The sequence below is a fragment of the Saccopteryx leptura genome, chromosome 1 (genome assembly GCF_036850995.1).
Source record: "Saccopteryx leptura isolate mSacLep1 chromosome 1, mSacLep1_pri_phased_curated, whole genome shotgun sequence".
NCBI lineage: Eukaryota > Metazoa > Chordata > Mammalia > Chiroptera > Emballonuridae > Saccopteryx > Saccopteryx leptura.
Genome location: NC_089503.1, coordinates 351,495,504 through 351,522,552, shown reverse-complemented (window position 1 = coordinate 351,522,552; position 27,049 = coordinate 351,495,504). Strand labels below are relative to the sequence as shown.

The following is a 27,049-nucleotide window of genomic DNA, read 5'->3' as shown; positions in this document are numbered from 1 at the left end:
AAAGCTCAAATAAACAACTTAACTCTGCATCTAAAAAAACTAGAAAAAGAACAGCAAGTAAATCCCAGAGCTAGTAGAAGGAAGGAAATAATAAATATCAGAGCGGACATAAATGACATAGAGGCTTAATAAACAATACAGAGGATCAATGAAACCAGGAGCTGGTTCTTTGAAAAGGTAAACAAGAATGTTTAACTAAACTCACCAAGAAAAAAAGAGAGAGGACTCAAATAAATAAAATTAGAAATGAGAGTGGAGAAATAACAACTGACACAACAGAAATACAAAATATTGTAAGGAAATACTATGAAGAACTGTATGCCAGAAAACTAGACAACCCAGATGAAATGGACAAATTCCTTGAAACATACAATCTTCCAAAAATCAATCTGGAAGAATCAGAAAACCTAAACAGACCGATTACAACAAATGGGATCGAAACAGTTATCAATAAACTCCCAACAAAGAAAAGTCCTGGGACTGATGGCTTCACAAGTGAATTCTACCAAATATTCAAAGAAGAACTAACTCCTATCCTTCTCAAGCTATTTCAAAAAATTCAAGAGGAAGGAAGACTTCCAAGCTCCTTTTATGAGGCGAGCATAATTCTGATTCCAAAACCAGGCAAAGACAACACAATGAAAGAAAATTATAGGCCAATATCCCTGATGAATATAGATGCTAAAATCCTCAACAAAATATTAGCAAACCGGATCCAGCAATATATGACAAAAATCATACACCATGATCAAGTGGGATTATTTCTGGAAGGCAAAGCTGGTACAATATTGCCTGACCTATGGTGGTGCAGTGGATAAAGCGTCGACCTGGAAATGCTGAGGTTGCCGGTTTGAAACCCTGGGCTTGCCTGGTCAAGGCACATATGGGAGTTGATGCTTCCAGCTCCTCCCCCCTGTCTCTCTCTCCTCTCTGTCTCTCTCTGTCTCTCCTCTCTAAAATGAATAAATAAAAAAATAATAAAAAAAATTAAAATTAAAAAAAAAGCTGGTACAATATTCACAAATCAATCAATGTGATTCATGACATAACAAAAGGAAGAAGAAAAACCACGTGATAATTTCAATAGATGCAGAAAAAGTATTTGATAATATCCAGCATCCATTCATAATCAAAACTCTCAGCAAAGTGGGTATACAGGGACCAAACCTCAATATGATAAAGAAAATCTATGACAAACCCACAGCCAATATCACACTCAATGGGCAAAAATTAAAAGCAATCCCTTAAGATCAGGAACAAGGCAGGGGTGCCCCCTTTTCACCACTCTTACTCAACATAGTCCTGGAATTCTTAGCCACAGCAATCAGACAAGAAGAAGAAATAAAAGGTATCTAAATTGGAAAAGAAGAAGTAAAACTATCATTATTTGCAGATGATATGATATTGTATATAGAAAATCCTAAAGTCTCAGTCAAAAAACTACTGGATCTGATAAATGAATTCAGCAAGGTGGCAGGATATAAACTTAATACTCAGAAATCAGAGGCATTTTTATACACCAACAACGAACTGTCAGAAAGAGAAATTAAGGAAACAATCCCCTTCACTATTGCAACCAAAAAAATAAAGTACCTAGGAATAAATTTAACCAAGGAGATTAAAGACCTGTACTTGGAAAATTACAAAACATTGACAAAAGAAATCAAGGAAGATACAAACAAGTAGAAGCATATACTGTGCTCATGGTTAAGAAGAATAAACATCATTAAAATGTCTATATTACCCAAAGCAATTTATAAATTCAATGCAATACCAATTAAAATACCAATGACATACTTCAAAGATATAGAACACATATTCCAAACATTTATATGGAACCAAAAGAGAACACGAATAGCCTCAGCAATCTTGAAAAGGAAGAATAAAGTGGGAGGTATCACACTTCCGGATGTCAAGTTATACTACAAGGCCATTGTACTCAAAACAGCCTGGTACTGGCATAAGAATAGGCATATAGATCAATGGAACAGAACAGAGAACCCAGAAATAAACCCACAGCTTTATGGACAACTGATATTTGACAAAGGAGGTAAGAGCATAAAATGGAGTAAAGACAGCCTCTTTAAGAAATGGTGTTGGGAAAATTGGACATCTATCTGTAAAAAAAGTGAAACTAGACCACCAACTTATACCATTCACAAAAATAAACTCAAAATGGATAAAAGACTTAAATGTAAGCCGTGAAACCATAAGCACCTTAGAAGAAAACATAGGCAGTAAGCTCTCCGACATCACTCACAAGCAATATATTTGCTGATTTATCTCCACGGGCAAGTGAAATAAAAGACAGGATAAAGAAATGGGACTATATCAAACTAAAAAGCTTTTGCGCAGCTAAAGATAATAAGAACAGAATAAAAAGGCATACTACACAATGGGAGAACATATTTGACAATACGTCTGATAAGGGGTTAATAACCAAAATTTATAAAGAACTTTTAAAACTCAACATCAGGAATACAAACAATCCAGTCAAAAATGGGCAAAAAAAAATGAATAGACACTTCTCCAAAGAGGACATACAGATGGCCAATAGGCATATGAAAAAATGCTCAACATCACTAATTATTAGAGAAATGCAAATTAAAACCACAATGAGATATCACCTCACACCAGTCAGAATGACGCTCATCAACAAAACAACACAGAATAAGTGCTGGCAAGGATGTGGAGAAAAGGGAACCCTCCTGCACTGCTGGTGGGAATGCAGGCTGGTGCAGCCACTGTGGAAAACAGTATGGAGATTCCTCAAAAAATTAAAAATCGAACTGCCTTTTGACCCAGCTATCCCACTTTTAGGAATATACCCTAAGAACACCATAGCACTGTTTGAAAAGAAGAAATGCACCCCCATGTTTATGGCAGCTTTGTTCACAATAGCAAAGATCTGGAAACAGCCCAAGTGGTCGTCAGTGGACGAGTGGATTAAAATGCTTTGGTACAGCCTGACCTGTGGTGGCGCAGTGGATAAAGCGTCGACCTGGGAAAGCTGAGGTCGCTGGTTCGAAACCCTGGGCTTGCCTGGTCAAGGCACATATGGGAGTTGATGCTTCCAGCTCCTCCCCACCTTCTCTCTCTGTCTCTCTCTCCTCTCTCTCTCCCTCTCTGTCTCTCTCTCCCTTCTCTCTCCTCTCTAAAATGAATAAATAAAATTAAAAAAAAAAAAAGCTTTGGTACAGGCCCTGGCCTGTTGGCTCAGTGGTAGAGCATCGGCCTGGTGTGCGGGAGTCCCGGGTTCGATTCCCAGCCAGGGCACACAGGAGAAATGCCCATCTGCTTCTCCACCCCTCCCCCTCTCCTTCCTCTCTCTCTCTCTCTCTTCCCCTCCCACAGCCAAGGCTCCATTGGAGCAAAGTTTGCCCGGGCGCTGAGGATGGCTCAATGGCCTCTGCCTCAGGCACTAGAATGGCTCTGATTGTGGCAGAGCGACGCCCCCTGGTGGGCATGCCGGGTGGATCCTGGTCGGGTGCATGCAGGAGTCTGTCTGACTGCCTCCCCGTTTCCAACTTCAGAAAAATACAAAAAAAAAAAAAAATCTTTGGTACATACATACTATGGAATACTACTCAGCCATAAGAAATGATGACATTGGGTCATTTACAATAACATATATGGACCTTGATAACATTATACTGAGTGAAATAAGTAAATAAGAAAAAACTAAGAACTATATGATTCCATACATAGATGGGACATAAAAATGAAACTCAGAGACATGGACAAGAGTGTGATGGTAACGGGGGGGGGGGGGGGGGGGGGGGGGGGTAGTAGGGGAGGGGCACAAAGAAAACCAGATAGAAGGTGACGGAAGACAATTTGACTTTGGCTGAGGTGTATGCAATATAATCAAATGTCAAAGTAATCTGGAGATGTTTTCTCTGAACATATGTACCCTGATTTTATCAATGTCACCCCACTAAAATTAATTTTAAAAAAAAGAACATATGTAAAAATGACTCAATTGGCCAAATTAGCTAATCCTTTTAAAGACCATTTTTTCCCACTATAAGTAATAGTTATGTAAAGTGAATTGCTACCAAAAAAGAGAGATAAAAACAGAGAGAGAGAGGAAGGAAGGTAAGAAGGGATGGAGGGAGGGAGAGAGGAAGGAAGGATGGAAGGAAGGAAGAAGGAAGGTAAGAAGGAAGAGGTATACTACATTCTGCTGTGAACAGACAATATTTAGCTGTAAAGCCAGATTTTCCTAAATTATCTTACCTTAACCCACAGTTTCATTAATAAAGCTGAATGGCATGGATGGATGATCTAGTGTCTGCTTGTTTAGAATGCTAAAATAAATGGGTGCTTTGGCAATTTGGGGTGGAGTCCCAGTCTTCACTCTTCCCACCACAAACCTCAACTTCTCTAGAGTCTGAGCCAGCCCTACGGAAGGCTGATCCCCTAAACGTCCTGCTGGATGCATCTCCAATCCAATTACAATCACGCCTCTCAGAAATGTCCCGGTAGTCAGAATCACGCTGTCCGCAAATACTTTGCTTCCATCCGCTAAGAGATAGGAAAGAGTGTAAATATTGTGTTCTGTTTGTTTCCATGGATAAATTGGAATGTGACTATTTTACATTAGAACCAAAGAAAAACTTTCTCTTTAGAAGCTTGAGAAATAACTTAAATGAATAAGAAAGGTATATGTTACCAATCTCTAGAATCCAAGAAAGCTGGAAGAACATAGTGTTCTACCATCAATTCACATTTTCATAAAATTATACCAGGACTGAAAACGATTAAATCAGTTGACTTTTAAAATTAATTATTGTTAGAGTTCTGATTACATCTGACAGATGACCTCACATGATTCTTTCTGCCTCCTGAAACTTCAAGAAAATAAAATAAACAGGGTAAAAACTATATAAAACCACAAGGACAATGTATAGGAGAGAATTTGTCAAAATATGAGACATTCCAAAATATTTTTGGAAGATTGTATGTTGTTGGAAGAGTGATAACTGATCTAGCAATGGGGAGAAGACTATAAATCAAGAATCTGAAGAGAATACACCAATGAGGATAGACTGGTTCGCCCGACAAAAGGCCCCAAAACTGAGAACTGAGAATGAGAACTGAAGAATATAGAAATAAAGTTTGAGGCCAAAATTAAGAGAAATAATTGAAATCTACACATAAAGGTTATATCTGCAGACAGATTTCCTTACAGGAAGAAAAATTTAGGTTTATTCTTCAGGTACTGGAGAGTTACTGTTTAATAGATAGAGTTTCAATTTAGGATGATTAGATAATTCTATAAATAGATAGTGGTGGCAGTTGTACAATACTGTGGATGTACTAAATGGAACTGAATTGTACACTTAAAAATGGCAAAAATGGCCCTGGCCGGTTGGCTTAGCGGTGGAGCGTCGGCCTGGCGTGCGAGGGACCCGGGTTGGATTCCCGGCCAGGGCGCACAGGAGAAGCGCCCATTTGCTTCTCCACCCCCCGCCCTCCTTCCTCTCTGCCTCTCTCTTCCCCTCCCACAGCCAGGGCTCCATTGGAGCAAAGATGGCCCCGGCGCTGGGGATGGCTCCTTGGCCTCTGCCCCAGGCGCTAGAGTGGCTCTGGTCGCAGCAGAGCAACGCCCCGGAGGGGCAGAGCATCGCCCCCTGGTGGGCGGAGCGTCGCCCCTGGTGGGCGTGCCGGGTGGATCCTGGTAGGGCGCATGCGGGAATCTGTCTGACTGTCTCTCCCTGTTTCCAGCTTCAGAGAAATAAAAAAAAAAAAAAAAAAAAAGGCAAAAATGGGCCCTGGCCGGTTGGCTCAGTGATAGAGCATCGGCCCAGTGTGCAGATGTCCTGGGTTCAATCCCTGCACTAATGAAAAGTGACCCTCTGCTTCTTTTCCCTCCTTCTTCTCTCTCTCGCCCCCTCTTACAGCCAGGGATTTGGTTGGTCCAAGCGTCAGCCCCGGGCACTGAGGAAGGCTCAGCTGGTTTGAGAATCGGCTCCAGACAGGGGTTTCTGGGGGGATACTGATGGGGCCACATGCGGGAGTCTGTCTTACTATCTCCCCTCCTCTCACTTAAAAATATAAGTGGCTAAAATAGCAAATTCTATGTTATGTACATATTCATACAAAAAAATTGTATTATTGAACCTATTAAATATGGACAGGGTAAAAAATAGCATATAAATACAGTGTGTCCGTAAAGTCATGGTGTACTTTTGACCGGTCACAGGAAAGCAACAAAAGACGATAGAAATGTGAAATCTGCACCAAATAAAAGGAAAACCCTCTCAGTTTCTGTAGGATGATGTGGCAGCATGTGCGCATGTGCAGATGATGACATAACACTGTATATAGCGGAGCAGCCTACGGCCATGCCAGTTGAGATGTGGACGGTACAAAGGAAAGTTCAGTGTGTTCTGTGGCTCGTTAAATTAGAATCTGTGACCAAAGTGCAACGTGAATATCAGCGCGGTTATAAGGAAGCACCACCACATAGGAATAACATTACTCGGTGGGATAAGCAGTTGAAGGAAACTGGCAGTTTGGTGGAGAAACCCCGTTCTGGTAGGCCATCAGTCAGTGGCGAGTCTGTAGAGGCTATACGGGATAACTACCTAAGGAGCCCTAAAAAATCTGTGCGTGAGCCCACATCGAACTGCACTGAATAGGGATGAAACTGGGAGAGTTTCCTTTTATTTGGTGCAGATTTCACATTTCTATCGTCTTTTGTTGCTTTCCTGTGACCAGTCAAAAGTGCACCATGACTTTACGGACACACTGTATATGAAATTAAGTAACAAAATTATAAAGAATTTAAAGGTGTAAAAGTCTACACTAATAAAAACAATGAAATGATTAAACCTGAAGAGGAGATGAGGCAGGACAAAAGGAAATGAAAATAAAACTAATGTAGTAACTGTAGAAGGAAGTCAGTAAACATTGGCAGAAGAAAGATGAAACACATTATATAAAATCATACTTAGTTAGGTAATCACCAGAACAAAAACACAAGCTTTTTAAAAACAAGTAAACAAACAAAAAACACATAGTTCCCGAATGCAAAGCAAACACTAAGTGGTTAAAAGAAAGCACAAAACAGTGTGCATAATATGCTGCCATGTGAAACACATGAAGATACATATACATGTACAGATAGAAAGACTAGACAAGAATCTAGGAATGCTCCTGAAGAAGAAAACTGGTTGCCTGGGGGTAGGAGCAGGTATGAGCCTTGACCAGGCAAGCCCAGAGTTTTGAACCAGCAACCTCAGTGTTTCAGGTCAACACTTGATCCACTGCACCAACACAGGCCAGGCCCAATCAGTGTCTTAGTACCTCATATAAAAAAATCTGAACAGGTAACCAAAGTTCTCTAGACACTTGAGAAAGTCGTGTACATGAAGGTAAGCAACCCAAATAAATAAATAAACAGAATAAAGAAATCTCAAGAAAACAATACATAGATCTGAAGTAAACTTTTAAAAAATCGATTTTTAAAATCCTTGTAGACTATAGAAAAGGCCGGACCTGTGGTGGCGCAGTAGATAAAGAGTCAACCTGGAACACTGAGGTCGCTAATTCGAAACCCTGGGCTTGCCTGGTCAAGGTACATATAGGAGTTGATGCTTCCTGCTCCTCCCCTTTTCTCTCTCCCTCTCTCTCTCTTCCCTCTCTAAAATGAATTTAAAAATGACTATAAAAGATATCAAAATCGAAAATCAAAAGGCAAAAAACAAACATACCTAACACCAGAAAAAAAGAGACACTGTATTTAAATGAAAATATTAACTTTAAAAATCCATTACAAGACAATGGACAATAAAGTTAAGGAGATCTCCTAAGAAAGTAGGGCAAAATGACAAAATAGAAAAGTAGAAAAAACCTAGGCCAATTCAGGAAGGGTAGGAGTTACAGAAAGTGGGCATGGATAAATCATAGACTAGAATACCCCAGAAATCAGGACACAAATTTCTAATTTAAGGACAACACCCAGCACTGCACCACAATGAATGAACAAAAACCATACTGAGGGACATAATTTCAAAATGTCAAAACACCAGCCCTGGCCAGGTAGCTCAGTTGGGTAGAGTGTCATCCCAATACGCCCAGTTGCAGGTCCAATCTCTGGTCAGGGAACACACAAAAATCAACTAATGAATGCATAAATGAGCAGAACGACAAACAGATGCTTTCTCTCTCTCTCTCTCTCTCTCTTTCTCTCTCTCTCTCTCTCTCTCTCTAGCTCTCTCTCCCTATTTTTCCTCTCCTCTCTAAAATCAATTAATCAATAAAAATTTAAAAAATAAACTCAGAACACCAGAGACACATACAAGATCCTAGATCTTTCAGAAAGGAAAAAAGCATATACAAAACAATTTCTTTTTAAATTTAAGTCAATATGCACTGAGCTTCTTTTCAGCAAAACTGGAAGCTCGAAAATGGTGGAGCAATTCTCAGGAAAAATGATTTAAACTAGAATCCTATTCTCAATCAAACTAAGAGTCAAGTCTAAAGGGAAAATAATATATTTTTAAATATGCAAGGACTCAAAAAACTCCATCCAATGCATCCTTTCGTAGAATGCTACTAGATGTGCTCCAGCAAAATGGGGTAGCAAGAAAGAGACAGACTGGGGTCCCAGGAAACAAGGGATGATGTAACACCACAAAGTAGTGACAGGAAGTCTCAAAATGGCATCTGTGCAGAAGGCCTAGAGAGCAACTGTCCTGATTATAGCAGACGAGTTGGGCGGGATTGTGGAAGTTGATATTTCTAAAAAGGAAGCATCCAGGAAATAAAAAGAATTAAAAAAACTCTGAGAATGTATAGATGATTTGAGCCTTAAAAACATGATAGTTGTTTTTTTTCTGATAAAAAAGTAGACCAGGTATACAGGTAAAATAAGCAAATTAAAAATAAAGAAATTATTAACCCAAGCAAAACAAAGAAGTATGTGAAATAAAAGAAACTAATACACACTTGGATCTGCAATGAATGATATTTAAATAATTATAATGTAAATATTATCAACCAATATTGATGTATAATTTTATTGGAAGTGTGGAAAGAAGGAAAGCAGGGGATTAAAGAGAGCTACTATAAGATAAAGATAGTGTCTAAGACCGATAATTTAGGGAGTAAAAATATAAACATATTGTTGAGAAATATATAAGTATAGATCAGAAATGACAGCTAAGAAACTGAGCTGATTAGGTTTGTAGAGGAGATAAAAAGATAATTAGGTATCTATACAAACTTTAAAATTCTATTTGATTTTGTAAGACCAGGCGGTAGCACAATGGATAGAACATCAGCCGGGGACACTGAGGACCCAGGTTCAAAACCCCAAGGTCACATAGACATGACCCCACGGTTGCTAGCTTGAGCCCAAAGATTGCTGGCTTGAGACAACATTGCTGGCTTGAGTAAGGGGTCGCTGGCTCAGCTGGAGCCCCAAGTTAAGGCACATATAAGACAGCGATAGATGAACAACTAAGGTGCTGCAACTATGAATTGATGCTTCTCATCTCTCTCCCTTCCTGTCTGTCCCTGTCAGCCTCTCACTATTTCTCTTGCTTAAAAAAAAAAAATCTATTTGGTTTTCGATAAAAATTAGGTGCATGTGTTACATTGATAAAAAAAAATCAGTACATGACCCTGGCTGTTTGGCTCCCGTGGTAGAGCGTTTGCCCAGCATGTGGCTGTTCCGGGTTTGATTCCGGGTAAGTGCAGGAAAGCACACATGTGCTTCTCCACTCCTCCCCCTCTCACTTCCCTCTCTCTTTGTTCCTCTCCTGCACTATGACTCAACTGGAGTGAGTTGGCTCCGGGCGTTGAGAATGGCTTCATGGCCTCACGTCAGGCGCTAAAAATAGCTCCATTGCTGAGCAATGAAACAACACCCCAGATGGGCAGAGCATTACCCCCTAGTGGGCTTGCTAGGTGGATCCCATCTGAGCACACGTGGGAGTCTGTCTCTGCCTCCCCTCTCACTGAATTAAAAAGAACAGATTAATACATAACTGTTAAATAAAAATTATATAATAATATAAAATACAATCTTAAAAAATTTAAGGTTAGAATTAAGAAAAATAAAAAGTCAGAAAAACCAACATAAGAAGAAACAATTGTACCGGCTATAAAGTCCTACACATGGTACAAATGAGTCCAGATATTGACTGGGCTTCACGAAGGCCAAACTGAAACGAGAACTAAGATTTTTTTATAGAGTTTTCCTCATTTACAAAGAGAAAGCACAACAATTTCCTAGAATAAGCAAAACAACTCCATACTCTGCTCTAAAATAAACTGTTTACATGGAGCCTGATGCTATTATTATTAACAGAATGTTAGTAACTAGTACATACCCAAAACAACACCACTGACACGGCACTTCCCAGTGTGCTCGGGTTCTGGTTCTGTAAGAACAAGATCTTCTACAGCTCCCTCCTGAACAGTAAGCAGTGGTGTATTTAGGATTTCTTTCTGTCAAAAGAGAATGCGAGTTAAAACAACAGTTAAACAGTCACAACAATCTCTCCTGTTTTCGTGCCCTGTTCTTACCTGCATGTTCTCTTTATAGAGTTTCCTATCAATCTGAGCTCTCAGACCCCATACAGCTGGTCCTTTACGCCGGTTTAATACTTTGTAATGTACACCAGACTGGTCACAGATTCGGGAACACAGGCCATCCAAAGCATCAACTTCCCTCATTAAATGCCCCTTGCCAATGCCACCAAAGGAAGGATTACAGGACATCTGACCTAAAGAAAACACAAATATATGAGCACCTTGCAGTAGTGAATGGGTATTCTTTAAAAATTGATTTTTAGAGTCAAAGCTATCTTTATGAGGTCAAGTAAAAAAGTCTAACACTCCACTACACCAAATTACCATAAAAAAATTTAAAGTTTGGTTTTAAGACAGAATTGTTATTTACTAAGCTCATTTACAAGAGTTATTAAAATATCTCTGAAATTTACTTTAAAAAATATATCATAATTTGTTTAAAATATAAATATGAATTTTGATGGGAATCCCTTTAAACCTGACAGATTCACATAACATACATATAATAGTCATCTTATTTCAATAATACTTTTTTTGTTCATTAGATTTTTGTTATTGAAAGGTAGTACAAAAAGCTACATTGTATAATAATGAAAGTGTGATCTTTTGGATATCATACAGTCTCTCTCCAAAAGAATCACAGTTAACAGTGTATATTTCTCCACAGTTATGATCTGGATGGCAACTTTTTAAAAGTATTTCAGTACAAAAATGCATGATGTATTCACGATTTTTAAAAAACAAAACAGTTAATATTTTAATTACTGTTCACTCTTGAGCAAAACACAGGAGGGAAGCCATGGGCATGCATATTTTACAAGATACTGGTTTAGGTATTATGTACCATGATGCAAGAGCGAGATATAGCTGCAAAATACGACCTTCTAACCATTGCCCATTAAGGGCAAAAGAAGCACTGTTGAGTCCTAAGCACGAAACTGGGGAACAAACATCCAGCAGAAATATAGAATGCAACAAAAGGTAGCATAGTTCTTCAAAAAGGCTTCACAAAATCTCGAGAAAAACACAACTGTCGTTTAATAAACGATCACTAATAATGTTAATTCACTCTTTATCCAAAGCCACAAGCTAGTCAAGGTTAAATGGCAACAACGAAATAAACTAATTATAGTATTCTTAGTTTTCCCTTTCCCAAGGGACCGCCCGCTCATCCCACAAGCAATTACTCTTGCCAGCACCACCACCACCACCACCAGCAGCAGCAGCAGCAGCAGCAGCAACAAACTCCGTGATCCACAGAGCGGGCTAATCCAGAGTGCTGACCCGGCCCGCGTGACTTGGACACAAATGAGACTGAAACCGCAGGCACTAGGATTCTCACTAGGCTTGGGAGAGAGAATAGGTTGCGCACAACAGGCACTGGGAGAGGAAGAAGGGGATTATTCGAGGCTTGCGTCCTGCGCCGAGCTCCACACCACTCGTGCTCCTCACCGATCGTGTCCACACGGTGCGTGAGCAGCAGAGTCCTAGAGCCGCACCGCGCGGCAGCGGCGGCGGCCTCCGTCCCGGCGTGTCCTCCGCCGATGACTACCACGTCGAAGTGCGGGGTCCGGGGCGTAGCGCTGTCACCGCTGAACCGGGACAACGGAAGGTGCTGTTTGGTGAGGGAAGTCGCAATAGAGCGACCGCAACCTCGGAGGGAGAACGTGGATGGACTGTAAACTGTCCGACTGTAAACGTGACACGTGCGAGGCCCACAAACTTTGGGCCGGAGAGTAAGCCGTCGGGGCGCAGCCACCTTGCTCAGAGCTCAAGGTGTAGCACGTCTCCAGCGTCGCCACTGATTGGCGGTTTCGCATGACTTGACCCGCAGCGGCGCTGGTGGTCCGGGAGGTGTGGGTCGGTATTGTAGTAGATGCAGGTAATCTGTCTAATTATCTGTGGTTCTGGAGTGAGGCTTCCCACTGGATTTTTTTTTTTTCTTTTTGTCATTCCTGGCCAGTTGCAGCCCTGCTTGCCCAGAGGGCACTAATAACCAATGGTTTTGATCACTTTGCTTTATCAGATTCTGTGAATTTTCTGGCACACTATCACCTCACCTTCTCTTTGCTTATAGTGATTAGAATCTGAACAGGAATAGATTTGAAAGGAGTTGGTGAAAGATTCATGATGCCTAATTAGGGCAATCCATCAGTTGAAGGTTAATTGTCCAGCCTTTTGGAATTGATTTTTTTCTTATTATTTTTTTTTCTTTCTTTTTTCTTTATTTATTTATATTTTTTTCCTTTTATTTTTCTTTTCTTTTTTTTTAAGCAAGAGAAGCAGAGATAGAGAGGGTGACAGACAAGGACAGACAGGAAGAAAGAGAAATGAGAAGCATCAACTCATAGTTGCAACCCTTTAGTTGTATATTGACTGTTTTCTCATACTGCCATGACCCCAGGGCCTCCAGCTGAGCCAGTGACCCCTTGCTCAAGCCAAAGACCCCTTGCTCAAGCTTGGGCTCAAACCAGTGATTATGGGGTCATGTCTATGATCCCATGCTCAACCCGGTGTCCTTTGGGCTTTCTAACCCAGGTGGTCAGTTTTTGAAAATTGCTAAATTAACTTTTTTAAAATGTTGTGTCAGTTTGTACTAATAATGTAAGATTATTTCACCACAGTATATGCAGTATTGGATTTTTTTAAAAGATTTTATTCATTTTAGAGAGGAAAAAGAGAGAGAAGGGCAGGAGGAGCAGAAAGTATCAAGTTTCATATGTGCTTTGATTGGACAAACCCAGGGTTGTGAACCGGAGGCCTCAGCATTCCAGGTCGACCCTTTATCCACTGCAACATTACAGGTCAGGCAGCATTAAATATTTTTTTTCAGTGTGCGAGAGAGACACAGACAGACAGACAGAAAGGGAGAAAGAGGGGAAGCATCAATTCTTACTTGCGGCACTGAAGTTGTTCATTGATTGCATTCTCATATGTGCCTTGACTAGGGGCTCCAGCAGAGCCAGTGACTGCTTGCTCAAGCCAGTGACATTGGGCTTCAAGTCAGTGACCTTTGGGCTTAAGCCAGGTACAATAGGGACATATCTATGATCCTACGCTCAAGCCAGAGACCCTACTCTCAAAATGGAGACATCGGGGTTTCGAACATGGATCCTCAGCGTCCCAGGCCGATGCTCTGTCCATTGTTCAACTGCCAGGTCAGTCAGCGTTGCATTTTAATTAAGTTTTAATACATGTGTATATTGTGTATATATGTGTGTGTGTATAATATATATATATATATATATATATTTATTTATTTATTTGTTTATTTATTTATTTTTTGGACAGAAACAGAGAAAGTCAGACAGGGACAGACAGGAAGGGAGAGAAATGAGAAGCATCAATTCTTTGTTGGAGCGCCTTAGTTGTTCATTGATTGCTTTCTCATATGGGCCTTGACCAGGGGGCTACAGCAGAGTGAGTAACTCCTTGCTCATGCCAGCGACCTTTAGGCTCAAGTTAGTGACCATGATGTCCTGTCTATGATCCCATGCTCAAGCCAGTGACTCTGCGCTCAAGCTAGATAAGCCCACGCTCAAGCTGGCGACCTCAGGGTTTTGAACCTGGGTACTTCATGTCTCAGTCCTAAGCTCTATCTACTACACTACCACCTGGTCAGGCTACAAGTATATTTTTTATATTTCTAATGAAAATAGGATATGTACACTATTGTGTAATCTAGTTTTGCACATTGTAGTTTATCATAGACATTTTTCTATGACAATACAGATTTATGTTATTTTCAAAGACTACACAACAAACATTATTTTATTAATAAATACTTTAAAATCAATAGCTTGAATTTTAATGAGACTCACAGGCCCACATTTTCAATTTTACTAATCTCTTCACATGACAAATTTAGACTAAAATTTTTTCTTTCCTAGAGACACAATAATCACAGGCCCAACGATAAGATGTTTAAACAGGGATAAGTATACGATTGACTGGATTTCTAGTGTGAAAGATAAAGCTCTTCATTATGCTGAAGTTGGTCTGTGACCATTTGTGTTGAGGGTTCCCCAAACCATTTTTTTTTTGTATTCCAGAAAGAAATCATGTTTTATTCCTGGCTAGCCTCCTCGTATAGAGTGGAGCAGGAGGGAGTGGGTTTAGGAGTGGAGCTCTTGCTGGGTGGTGACACGTGGGGCTGCTCACTGGTTTCTTACTGGTGGGCAGTGGGGTCTTGGGGTCTGTCTCTGCATCCCCACTGCTGTATGTAATTCATTGACAGGCCCTTCTTGGAATATGCTGTTACAGTAGTCAGACTGCCCTCCAGCTTAAAGGGTCCCCAGTGACCCAACCTGAGGACCAGGCTTTTGGGAATTCTGGAGATTGTGCTTAGAGGTGCACTGAGTAAGAGGGTCTTGGACATTTTGTTGTGTGGCTGTGGCAGTGGTGGCAGAGGCTGTGGCTGTTCATCCTCAGTTTTTAATGATAAGTTCGAGGGACTCAGAGAACTCAGAAAAGCTGTTATATTCATGGTTATGGTTTATTACAATCAACGATACAGAATAAATTCAGCAAAGGCAAAAGGCACACAAGGCAGAGTCTAGGAGAGAGCAGGCGCAGGCTTTCAGTTGTTTCCCTCTCTGGAGTCATATGGACAGTACTTAGTTTTCCTAGCACTGATGTGGGACAACGCAACGTAATGCCAACCAGGTAAGCCTGGGTAGTCTTATGACTCTGTGCCTGCATAACTGCTCTAGTTACTTAGTCTGTAGCCCCTTCAGGGGTCAAACTGATAACAGCATAGCCCAGGGCACTCATCCTAAATCACAATGTTAGTGCAAACTATCTGGCATAGCCCAAAGCCCCAGATATATACACAAAGACATTTTTACCAGCCAGGCTATTCCAAGAGCTTAGAACTTATCTCCCAAGAGCCCATAAGGGGCTAGTCATTGCTTTGCAATATGCAAAGTCTGAACACCTTAAGTCTGTCAAGTTAACTCTTTTTATGATCTTAAGTTGGACTGTTTTTATCATCTATATTAAGAGATTATTTACCAAAATTACAGACCACTTAGAAATAGTGTTAAAGTCCCTTAGATTGTAAAAGTCTTTTTACTACCATGATTGTAGAAAAAATAATTTTAAAAAAGAAAGAATAAAAACATGTCACCAGAAAATATTTGGGTCTTCAAATAATTTTTTAAAAAACAGATAACTTAATTGTTAATGAATTTCTTTTCCTTATACTGTCTAGTTAATTTCAAATCAATTAGTTGTTAAATAATGAGAAAAGTAGAAAATGAAATATCTGCTATTGAGCCAGACCAGGCAGTTGCACAGTGTGGATAGAGCATCGGACTGGGACACAGAGGACCCAGATTCAAAATCCCGAGGTCGCTGGCTTGAGTGCGGGCTCTTCCCACTCAAGCACGGACTCACGGGTTTGAGCATGGGATCACTGGCTTAAGCGTGGGATCATAGACATGACCTCATGGTCGCTGGCTTGAGCCTAAAGGTTGATGGCTTGAAGCCCAAAGGTCACTGGCTTGAGCAAGGTGTCACTTGCTCTGCTGTAGCCCTCGCAGTCAAGGCACATATGAGAAAGCAATCAGTGGAAAACTAAGGTGCTGCAACAAAGATTTCATTCTTCTCATCTGCTTTCCTTCCTGTCTGTCTGTCTATGTCTCTCTCTTGGTAAAAAATAAAATTAAAGAAAGCATATATTGAAGGGTATTTTTATAGCTGGGAAGCAATAAACTGAAAACTGACACATCTCATACTCACAAGCTCCAGCCACATTTGTTCGAACAACTAACTAGGCATAGTTTCACGTTAGGTCCTTTGCATTGTCTTTTCCTTCTGCCTGGAATGGTCTTCCCCTTGGCGTCCCCTCTTTTAAATCTGTGTTCAAGTGTCACTCCCCTAGTATTCTAGTATCGTACCATTCCTCATCCCTGATCCCTCCTGCACTATTTTTTCTTTTTTTTCTCTTTTAAAAATAAATTTATTTATTGATGTTAGAAAGAGAGAAAAAGGGAAAGAGGGAGAGATTGATTTGTTGTTCCACTTATTTATGTATTCATTGGTTGATTCTTGTATGTGCCCTGATCCAAACCGCAACTTTGTACTGGGACGATGCTCCAAGCAACTGAGCTACCCGGCCAGGGCCTGATTTTTTTGTTTTTCTATACAGCTTATCATCTCCTATTATATATTACCATATATATTATGTTTATTGTCTGTTTCTCCATGCCAAAATGTAACCTCCAGGTTACAATTTTACTCCAGGAGGGCAAGAATCTTTGTCTATCAACATATTACAAGAACCTAGAAGAGCAGCTATTCAAATATTTGTTGAGTGACTAAGTGAATTACCGAGGTTCACATGAAGTAGAAAGGGTAAGATGTAAGACCTTGGCCCAGTAGCCTCATTGGTTGGAGCGTCATCCCAGCATGTCAAAGTTCAGGCTTGATCCCTGGTCAGGGCACATACAGGAATCAGCCAGTGAATGCATAAATAAATGGAACAACAAATTGATGTTTCTGTTTCTCTCATCCTTCCTTCCTCTCTTTCTCTAAAAATTAATTTTTAAAAAAGGATAAGGTGTAGCCCTGGCCGGTTGGCTCAGCGGTAGAGCGTTGGCCTGGCGTGCGGGGGACCCAGGTTCGATTCCCAGCCAGGGCACATAGGAGAAGCGCCCATTTGCTTCTCCACCCCCCCTCCTTCCTCTCTGTCTCTCTCTTCCCCTCCCGCAGCCAAGGCTCCATTGGAGCAAAGATGGCCCGGGCGCTGGGGATGGCTCCTTGGCCTCTGCCCCAGGCGCTAAAGTGGCTCTGGTCGCAGCAGAGCGACGCCCTGGAGGGGCAGAGCATCGCCCCCTGGTGGGCAGAGCGTCGCCCCTGGTGGGGGTGCCGGGTGGATCCCGGTCGGGCGCATGCGGGAGTCTGTCTGACTGTCTCTCTCCGTTTCCAGCTTCAGAAAAATACAAAAAAAAAACCCCCCAAAAAAAGGATAAGGTGTAAAATCAAATAGGGAAATATATACCCACAAATGAATCTCTTGTTTTTTATCTTCTAGATAAAGGCCAAGATTCGTATTAAGACTTAACTATCCTTGGCCGAGTAGCTCAGTTGGTTGAAGTGCCAAGCTTGTGGGTTCGATCCCCAGTCAGGGCACATAGAAGGAGCAAACAGTGGATGCAGAAATATGTGAAACAGCAAATAGATGTTTCTCTCTCACTCCCTCCCTCTCTCTCAAATCAGTAAATTAAAAAAATTTTGTTAAAGACTTAACTAAAAAATCATTCCCTCTGTGATCTGGACACTGGTTGCTGCAGCAAGACTGAGCAAGAAACGAGTTTCCCTCCTTTGACAGGTCAGCAGCAGAGGCGTTTAATTCTGGTCCAGTGGATTGTTGCTTGCATGTTTAAGGTTAAGCAAATAACAGTGGACTTTTGAAGACTTTGGAATTAATTGGAGACAGTATTAAGTTATCTGTAGAGTCACTTACTAGATTACATGACAAGGAACTGGAAGCCTTGGGGTGGGGGTGGGGGGTAGAACCATAGAATGTCTTCAGATTGGAGTAGGCAACCACCCGTGGGCATCCTGGAAGACTGCCCGAGTACACTTGCAGCTTTAAGGAAATGGATTTCCAAATTTCAACTTCCATTTTACTCTTCCCTGAAATGGGTCAGCTCGCGAACAAGCCTAACTACACAACAGTCATTTCATTTTATAAAGAAATAAGTCATACATCTCTCGCACCACGATTCAAACTAGTATTCCCTCCCCTGGTGTGTAAGAAAACCTTTTTTGGACTAAAGCGGAGGATATATCAAAGTACTGACTTCAGGGAAAACTTAAAAATTTAATTCACTGTCAGATAAATGGATTAAATGTGATATCCATAGAATAAAATTATTCAGCCTTAAAAAGGAAGACTGACACATGCTACACCATAGATAAAGCTTGAAGCCATTGTCTCAGGTGAAATAAGCCAGTCATAAAATTACAGACTGTGCGTGCACTTCCCTGAGGTAGTAGAGTAGTCAAATTCATGGAGACAGAAAATAGAGAGGTGGTTGCCAGGGACTAGAGAGAGGGTGGGATGGGGTGTTACTGTTCAGTTGGTACAGAGTTTCAGTTTTCCAAGATGCAGAATTCTGGAGATGGATGGTGGTGATGGTTGCACAACAGTGTAATGTATTTAATGTCACTGAACTGTACACTTAAAAATGGTTTATATGGTTTAAAGAAAGGCATTGAGGCATTCTAAATCTTTGAAGTTCCTGTCTCATATGTATTTCTATATAGGGCTTGGCTTTAGAAATAGATTTTTGAAAGCCTATATTGAGTACTCTGGAATGTGGACAGCGGAAGCAGCATGGATTATTTAAAATGTATAATTTTTGATTGGGTTGAGAACCAATGGATAAAACGCACAAATAAGAACTTAATGTAATTTCGTTAAGATTGTATGTTTCTCCAAAGTCAAATAAAAGTAAACATTCCACTTACAATCTTAATAACTTTCAATTTTGTAAGAACTGAACACTTTCTATTTGCCATTAATTTAAAAAAATGCCCTTACTTAAACTTACATTGAAAAATTTTGTCAACTTCAATGGGCGGGAAAAGTTGTAGTTTTCCAAAATCCTTCTAGGCAGTATGCGGGCAAATGCGTCTCCCCGTCAGGACTCCCGAGAGCGTTGCCTGTCTCTCTGGGGTCAGGTTGTGAGGGGTCCTCCAGCCCAGGGGACTCCTTGGCACTGCGGGGGGGAGGGGTGTCAGCCTCGCTCGAGGCCGTGGGCCCCGCCCTGTCGCGGCGGGGGCGTGGCTCCCCAGGACCTCCCAGCGTGGGGTCGAGGAGCCTGCTCTCCCCGGTGCAGCTGCGTCCGCCTCACGTTCCACTTTTAAGTTTCATTTCCAGCCGCCACTGCCGATTCCTCTTCCCGCGGCCTTTCCCGAAGCCGAGTCAGCGGTCGGATAGCGGAGCCACCGCCGTGGATCCTCCGAGCGAGGCGGCAAGGCGGACAGCGCCCAAGGCCGGAGCCGCCACCCCCAAGGTTTCTGCGCAGAAAGCCGGGACGAAGCCCGCGCCGACCGAGCCCGACCGGACCGAGCCCATTCGGACCGAGCCCACCCGGACCGAGCCCACCCGGACCAAGTCCACCTGGACCGAGCCGGCCCCGACCGAGCCCGACCGGACCGAACCCACCCGGACCGAGCCCACCTGGACCGAGCCCGACCGGACCGAACCGGCCCTGACCGAGCCCACCTGGACCGAGCCCGCCCGGACCGAGCCGGCCCCGACCGAGCCCACCCAGACCGAGCCCGCCCGGACCAAGCCGACCCCGACCGAGCCCGCCCGGACCGAGCCGGCCCCGACTGAGCCCACCCGGACCGAGCCCGCCCGGACCGAGCCGGCCCCGACTGAGCCCACCCGGACCGAGCCCGCCCGGACCGAGCCGGCCCCGACTGAGCCCACCCGGACCGAGCCCGCCCGGACCGAGCCGGCCCCGACCGAGCCCACCCGGACCGAGCCCACCCGGACCGAGCCCACCCGGACCGAGCCCGCCCCGACCGAGCCCACCCGGACCAAGCCGCCCCGACCGAGCCCACCGACTGTCCGGTCGTCCCCGAAGCTGCTCGGACCACTGAGCAGAAGTGCGGCTCCACCAGGGCGGCGGGACCCCAGCGGAAGAAGAGCGCCCCGGGCCCCCAGGAGAGGCCGCCGGGCCGCGCGCGGGGTGCGCGCACCCAGAAGGCGCCTCCGAGCGGCGAGGACGAGGCGGACGGGCAAGCAGGTCTAGTCGAGGGGCTGGAGCTTTCTGTACGCCGGGGCTGCACCGTCCTGGAGCTGGAGATCTCCGTATCCCCGGAGCTGGCCCTTCCTAGGGCTGCATCTCTCCGCGAGGGGGGCGCGCGCTCCGCCCGGGAGGTCCCCGGCCACGACCCGCCGGTCCCGGCCCCTGGTCTTGGCCGGAGCGAAGGGGCGCCCGGCTACTGGAAGCCCAGGGCGGTGCTGGAGAAGTTGAGGCTAAAGCGCCAGGAAATCTCCGAGGCGTCGGACACTGTGAACAAGGTCGTGGAACACCTGCTACGGAGAATGCAGAGCTGCCAGTCCGAGTTCAGCGGTGTCGGGCTGCTTCGCACGGGGAGCTACTCGGAGCAGGTGAAGGTGAGCAGCCGATTGCCCGCCCTTCTGTGTGGAGGCGCGGGGACCGCTCCGTCACCCCTCTCCCAACCTCCCCGATACGTCTCATGGTTCCTTACTTTCTGTAGGAAGAAACTCAGACTCCAGTTCTTTAGTTCTAATTAAAATGACAAGTTCGTTCATCCCCGGTCAAGGCACATACAAAAATGAACCAATGATTGTATAAATAGTTGAAACAACGAATTGATGTGTTTTACATCTGTTATCCATCTATCTCCCTCCCTCTCCCTTCCTTCGATCCTCCTTCTCTTTCTCTCCCTCTAAAATCAATCAATCTATAAAAAAGTTTTTGCCTGACTGGTGGTGGCACAGTGGATAGAGCATTGACCTGGGATGCTGGGGTCCCAGGTTTGAAACCCCGAGGTTGCTGGCCTCATCATGGGCTCTTCTGGCTTGAGCACAGGCTCACCAGCTGGAGCTGGTCTCTCAAGTTTACACCCAGGTTCAGGATGGCTGGGGTGACACCCTCTGCCTGAAGTTCATCCTGAGTCCTGGAGGGGGATCTCATTTCCCCTGGGGGGAGGTCTGTGCTGACACAGGCCTGGGCCTGATCCAGGAGCCGAAGGTCCAGTGGGCAGACGCAGCAGTGACTAGAACAGGGCAGGGCTTGACGTCTCCAGACTGACTGCCAATCATTGCAGAGCTCAAGCCACATCATGGGTGTCATGTCTCAGGACAAGGGCAGGCGACACGAGAACATGTCCACTCTGCCGAAGCCTCTGACCAAGTGAGTTGGAAGTGGCTGTTTTAGAATGTGGTTGCCTTGCAACCAGGGTTCAGAGTTCTGGTGGGCTCTCTCAGCAGGCAGTGAGGTCACTGTGTGGTGAGGTCATTGCTGCTGCCACGTGGTGATGTCACTGCTCTTGTCTGAGGTGATGTGCCCTGCCTCCTCCAGCAGCCACTGCAGCTGCAGCTCTGGAGCTGATCCCGGCCTGAGCAGCGTCCCCTGACCACACTGAGGCCCCACCAGCGCTGCCTCAAGAACCCTCTGCCCAGACTGCCCTGGTTGTGGCCAGACAAGGGGAGCTGCCTGTGGACAGTGCTTCAGGGCCAGCTCGAGAGCTGCTTGTCCTTCAACCAGAAGACTTTGTTTTACCACCTCTCTTTGACAGTTTCCTTTTATTTTCTTTTAATGTTATGTTGTTTTCCTCCATAGTATTAATTTAATTTTATTTGGAGTAGTTCTGTATATTTTATTTTGTTCTTGTTCTCTGTTTTTCCATAGTGTGATTCATTATAAATAACAAATAAAACTGACTTTATTTTTTAAGTTGTGCCATTCCTGAATATGAAGTTCCTTCAGGGTGCTGTGCAAGCACCAGCACTATCCCTAGAAGAATATTCCATCACTTCGAATGGAAACCCTGCACTAAAAGGAGTCACTCCCCACTCCTCCTGCCCCTAGCAAGCCGTCACCTGCTCTGTGTCTCTGCTCCTTTACCTATTCTGGACTTTCCCTATCACTGAAATATTACAATAAGTGTCTTTTTGATTGTGCTCCCATACTTTTTTTTTAACTGAAAATCCATTTTTGTCATTTGAAAGGGAAATAGCAGGTGAAATACAGGCCAGCTGGGGGGCGGGGGCTCTTTTAGTAAGTGTGAGCATCATCTAGGGCTAGAGACCACTGTGCTAAGTGTGACTGCAGGGCCCAATGTCAGTTAGGCAACTGCTGGCCCTTCCTTGGCCTAAAACAAATAAGAGAAAAATGCGAAAATCTGGAAAGACACACCCCAAGTTAGAAAGCATTCCTCAGGCCACAACCCAAGGCCAGAGAGAGGGTTAACATCCCTGCGGTGCAGAAACCTGGAAGTCAGTGTTTTCTAAAGGGACAGAGAGCAAGCACACGTGCTTCCAATAAGAGACGCTGCACAGCCAGTGTGTTTCAGGTGATGGCCAACCTCCCAGTGGGGAAACACGCTCTGTGGACACTGGCGAGAGTGCCCTGTCGCCATCAGACTGGCAGGCTTCTGGTTTGGTGGCAAACAGCCCTGCGGACAACAGGGGAACACAGAGGTCCCAGCAGATCCCCGGAGAGGATGGTGAAAGTCCCCTTCTCTGGGACAGTGTGCAGGCCCTGTCAAAGTCCCACAGGTGCACACCTTCACCTGGCAGTGCTCATGCCAGGAGGGGACCCAAAGAAGTTCTTGTACAGTTTTTCAAAGATGCGTTTTCGAGACCACTTATCAACCACCAGGGCAAGATTATAGAAAGTTTCTAATTTTCATTAGGATTAATAAACTCCTTTGTGCAGAATGGAATACACGAATACACTGTTACTTTTTTTTTTCTTTTCCTTTTTTTTTTTTTTTCTTTTACAGAGACAGTTAGAGAGGACAGACAGGGACAGACAGACAGGAACGGAGAGATGAGAAGCATCAATCATTAGTTTTTTGTTGCGCGTTGCAACACTTTACTTGTTCATTGATTGCTTTCTCATATGTGTCTTGACTGCGGGCCTTCAGCAGACCGAGTGACCCCTTGCTCAAGCCAGGGACTTTGGGCTCAAGCTGGTGAGCTTTTGCTCAAACCAGATGAGCCCGTGCTCAAGCTGGCGACTTGGGGTTTCGAACCTGGGTCTTCCGCATCCCAGTCCCACGCTCTATCCACTGCGCTGCCACCTGGTCAGGCTACACTGTTACTTTTTAATTTTCTTTGTACATTTTGGCCTGGGATATGGGTTTGAAATGGACATTGTATCAGCTTCAGTAAAATAAACAAAATATTAGTAAAAATCATAACAAAGTTACTTTACACCTGTCAGAACGGCTATCATCAATAAATCAGCTGTTGATGAGGGTGTGGAGAAAAGGGAACCCTCGTGCACTGTTGGTGGGAATGCGGATTGTAGCAGCTACTGTGGAAAGAAGTATGGAGTTAGTCCTAAAACTTAAACATGGAACTGCTTATGAGCCAGAGACTTCACTTCTGAGAATTTATTCAAAGAAACCTGAAACACTAATTCGAAAGAATATATGCACCCTGTGTTCATGGCCGCACTATTTACAATAGCCAAGATTAGGAAGCAGCCCAGGTGTCTATTAGTAGATGAGTGGATAATAAAGCTGTGGTACATTTACATATTTGAATACTACTCAGCCGTAAAAAAGAAGAAAATCTCACTCTTTGTAGCAGCATGGCTGGTCTTGGAGAATATTAGGCTAAGTGTAATAAGCCAGTCAGAGAAAAACAAGTACCATATGATTTCACTCATATGTGGAACTAATGAACAGAATGAATTAACAAGCAAAATAGAAACAAACTCAGAGAGTAGGCTGAGTGATGTCAGGCAACTGCTGACCCTTCCTGGGCCTGAAGCAAACATGAGAAAAATGTTCGTGTTCGGGAGGGGATTAGGGGGCTGGGTTGGGGTTGGGAGATTGAGCAAAATGGGAACAAGAAAAAGAAAACAGATGATGTGTTGTGGAACTGTGCACTTGCAACTTGCATCATTTTGTTAAGCAGTGTCACTCCAGTAAATTCAACAGAAAGAGAAAAAAATTATAAGAAAGGACTACTATGCCCACAAGTCTATGCCTGTAAGTTTGATAATTTCAGTGAAATGGATCAATTACTTGAAAGAGATAATCTGCCAAAACAAACACCAAAACAAATAGACAAACTGAATATGCCTAGATCTATTAAAGAAGTTAAGCTAATAACAGCATTTCAAAAAGAACCAGGCCCAGATGTGTTCCCTGCTGAATACTAACATTTATTTATATCCTATTTCTCTTGTCCTGGAGGTGAGGGTTATTCTTTTCCTAAGGGCTTGTGTTCATTTCCTCCCATTTTTAAAGACTGAAAGCATTTATCATAGGCCTCAGGAATGGAAATCTGAACACTGAAAAAAATTATACCAATTTTCTACAATATCTTCTAGGCAGTAGAAACAGAGGGAAAACTTTCTAATTCATTCTAACATTCCAGTGTTGCCCTAATACCAAACCAGATGAAGTCATTGCAAAAATAACTCAAACTATGTCTCATGAACACAGATGCAAAATTCCTCAATAAAATATTTGCAAATTTAATCTAACAACATTCCTTTCTAAATATCATGAATAATATCCATTTCAGATTAAAGACTAGAGAATAAGAGATTCAATGCATAACACACATATCTTTTTATATATTTTCTGGGTGCTCCAATAGCCCTATTTGTAACCCTATTTGTCCAGATACGATCACATGAAGAGCTATCACTAATTCCGCGTCAGTTAATCCATTCAACCTGGGATGGACCAGGGTAGTGCTTTCCCCACTCCCCTTCAATTCTAGGCACAGACCACGATTCCTAGTATCAATCACCATGGATGTCTAACATGTTTGATGGATGATTGACATGAGATTTGTTCAGATAATTTGGAGATCCTAATTTAAAGCAGGGGCACTTCCCAGCTGGCCTGCTTGCTTGGAACAGTATGTCCAGCTGCAGAGCCAGGCTGCAATGATCGGAGTGCCTCAGGCATTTATTCAGTTTATTTTATTAGCACTAAAACTATACCATATATTCAGGACAAGTGTTGAAACCATATCGCTCCAGCTCCGGATTTTTAAACTGTGGGTCATTAAATTTGTGGATTACCACGGATATTTTTAAAATCAATACAGACTTAAATATAACAAAATGCTGTCCACATAGCAATGGTAAAAGCTGTTTTGTCAACCTTTCGTTTCAAATGTTTTATCTATACCCTGGGTTCCTTTGTAAATGTGAGGGCTCTTTGAGTCCTGGTTAGAAATGTCGATGGAACTCAGTAGTGAAAGCAGGCAGGGATCTTGGGCGCAGTCCAGGCACATGAAGGAAAAGACACGGGCGCAGTGATTCACATAGGCTTCGAGGTCACAGGGTTAAGAGAGCCAATTGGTCAAACCGTAAAGGTCCCGCCCACAACTTCTCCTCCACCAATGGATGTGAGGTCACGAGGCTGGGGCAAGGGCGGGGCAAGCCTCGCGCGGGAAGTAGCGGCTGTGTGGAGTCTCTTGAAACTTAATCGCACGACGGCGCGGTCGGGTGGTGCAGAGCCGGACGGGAACGACGTCGGCCGCGCCGGATCTTCTTCACGGGACTATGTCTGGGTAGGAGGCAGGCGGCAACGCCTTCTCCTGTGTCTTTGCTTCTCCGCGAAACTCGGAATGGCCCAGGCTCCAGAACGGAGGCCGAAGGAGGAGACGAATCGTGGAGGTCCGGGCGGCCGTAGGGGCGGCAGTGGCGGCCACTGGAGGGACCCTTCCGGCGTCCAGCAGCCTGTGGACGATGGTCCTCGGGAACCGCCGCTCTGCTTTGGATTGAAGAATGATTGGGTCGGCATGGTGATCGGTGAGCGCGAGAGGACGGGTGTGCGCAGGTGCCGGACCGAGAGAGGAGACGGAGTGGACGGGGGGGCTGAGCCTGGGCAGGGGCGTCCCAGCCACGGTCGCCACGCTTCCCACGCCCCCCTTCGGCTGCCTCTTAATGAGAGTCAGGTCTCTGCCGGTGATACAACTAGGATCTTTAGTATCTACTAGAATGATGTCATTTAACTAGCCCTTTGCTATTTATTTAGACTGTGTTTGGAAGAGCAAACTGCTATTAGAAGACTTAGGAAATCTTTGGGCAGAAAGGTCTTTGACAGCTTGCCCCAAAATAAACAACAAAGCAGTGCTGAAATCACTCAGCACCGCATAGAGCTATTTAGTCAAAGGTTAGAAGATGGAGGATATTACTATAGGCTGCCAAAAACATTAGCCATATCTTGAACGTAGTTTAACTTAATTGTGACTTATCTGCTGAAAACCAGGATCTTTTTTTCTTAGTACATCTTAAGTGTTCCAAATTCATTTTTGAAAAACATTTAGAAAGGATTAGAATTTTGATTTGCCCCATCTGTTGCCCTAAGTATGAGGATGACTTCTAAAACTTGACCATGAGTTATGAGAGCTAATATTGTGTTTTATGCTTTTTTTAAACCTGTATTTAGAAAAATGAACAGTTTCTGTAGGCTGCTGTTAAATACAGCAACATGAGGGTGAATGTGTGACCAAATAGGATTAATTGACTCCTTAAATCCTTCAGATGGCTCAGGCTCAATGATCTGAAGACAGATGCTCCATAAGCGAAAGCCACTAGATTTGCAGTAAAAATCACTTCAGCTCTCAACACTTGTTGAGCACCTGTGAAACAGAGCAGTATCCTAGAGAGCACGCACTCTGTGGCGGTTCTGGATCCAATATTTTAAATAAATACAACTTTAATTTACACATAACAATTTTAAGTGTACAGTGTATGGTACAGTATTATGAAGATGATATTGTATAATAGATTTCTAGAATGTTTTCATC

At 43.5% G+C, this 27,049-nt stretch overlaps 2 protein-coding genes across 2 annotated transcripts in view; one reads left to right on the top strand and one right to left on the bottom strand.

The window, feature by feature from the left end:
• LOC136387384 (protein MTO1 homolog, mitochondrial-like) overlaps nucleotides 1-12,209 on the bottom strand; it is a 30,317-nt gene extending 18,108 nt beyond the window's left edge. Inside the window, 4 exon segments of the mRNA XM_066358810.1 lie at nucleotides 4,250-4,527; nucleotides 10,347-10,464; nucleotides 10,543-10,742; nucleotides 12,001-12,209. Coding sequence (XP_066214907.1) covers nucleotides 4,250-4,527; nucleotides 10,347-10,464; nucleotides 10,543-10,737 — 591 coding nt within the window. The 5' untranslated portion in view covers nucleotides 10,738-10,742; nucleotides 12,001-12,209.
• A 13,590-nt stretch (nucleotides 12,210-25,799) lies between these two features.
• DDX43 (DEAD-box helicase 43) overlaps nucleotides 25,800-27,049 on the top strand; it is a 28,628-nt gene continuing 27,378 nt past the window's right edge. The window contains 2 exon segments of the mRNA XM_066359034.1: nucleotides 25,800-25,860; nucleotides 25,863-26,048. Coding sequence (XP_066215131.1) covers nucleotides 25,800-25,860; nucleotides 25,863-26,048 — 247 coding nt within the window.